The 1,053-nt window shown below is 26.6% G+C and overlaps 1 protein-coding gene across 1 annotated transcript in view; it reads left to right on the top strand.

The window, feature by feature from the left end:
• Positions 1-645: 645 nt before the first annotated feature.
• The window catches only part of LOAG_18085 (hypothetical protein), a gene marked incomplete at both ends in the record, with an annotated part of 1,248 nt that continues 840 nt past the window's right edge, over positions 646-1,053 (top strand). The window contains one exon of the mRNA XM_020450755.1: positions 646-898. Coding sequence (XP_020305527.1) covers positions 646-898 — 253 coding nt within the window. The remainder of the gene's footprint in view (positions 899-1,053) is intronic.

Below are 1,053 nucleotides of genomic sequence, written 5' to 3'. Positions count from 1 at the left end.
TAATGATTAAATTAAATTCGAATTATGGTTAATTTATTGGCGGTCATTTTTATTCAATTACTAATTAAAAAAATTATTCAAGTTTTAACTTGGCAAATTTTAAAATTAAAAAAAAGTGTCGTTTAAATTTCCAATATAAAACTTTTTTTTTGCGTGTAAATTGAAAATATTAACCATAGAAATTAGCTAATTTTTATTTACAGGTGAACTTTGGGTGATTCCATCGGTTTGAATAAAAAAAAAAGGAAAAAAAAAGATTGCCGCCAGATGCTGCCATATTTAAAAGTGACCTGTGAATTATTCATGGAAAATTTATAAAAAAAACATGCTATTAAATGAATTCGATTAATTAGCTGAAAAGTTGTCAAACAGTGTTTGATTTTTCAAAATTTTTGAAATTTCAACATTTTCCAATACTTCCTCAATTTCTGTAATTCACCTATTTATTATTATTATTATTAATTATCTATAAAGTGAAATTCTTTAATTTTTAACAAAAATATTATTCATTCATTATCATTGCTGATAAATTATCAAAATTACTGATAAGTTATCAGAAATTGTTTGATAAAATTATAAAAGATTTGCATGCATCTGCAGCTGCATATTATATGCTATCATTCAATGCGACACTATTCATTTTCAATGATTATTTATTTTTTACTATTCATCCTTATTATTGCTCATTTTCAACAAATTCATTCATTGCGTTGCAAATGCAATGCAAATCGTGGACCATCACATTGCACTGGTGATTTTTGCGATATACATAATCGTAATGGTAAACGTGCAGCATGCGGTGCATTACGACGTGCACATCAAACTATTTTTGCATGCGTATTAATTCGTCAAACATCCAATGATACATATTGCCATGTAATTGGTAGTACAACAGCATGTTGGTGTCGACAAATGGATTTTTGTAATGCTGATTTAGAAGCTGAATTATTTGATGTTGATGAATCAATGGATAATTCAAAAGATGATTCAGATGAAGAAGTATCATCAGTAACAAATTTTATCACTAATTCTCAAGATGAAAAATTCATCATT

This window comes from Loa loa (assembly GCF_000183805.2).
Source record: "Loa loa unplaced genomic scaffold supercont3.191, whole genome shotgun sequence".
Taxonomy (NCBI): Eukaryota; Metazoa; Nematoda; class Chromadorea; order Rhabditida; family Onchocercidae; genus Loa; species Loa loa.
The sequence above is the reverse complement of the archived record's forward strand: the minus strand, read 5'-3'. Positions and strand labels throughout refer to the sequence as shown.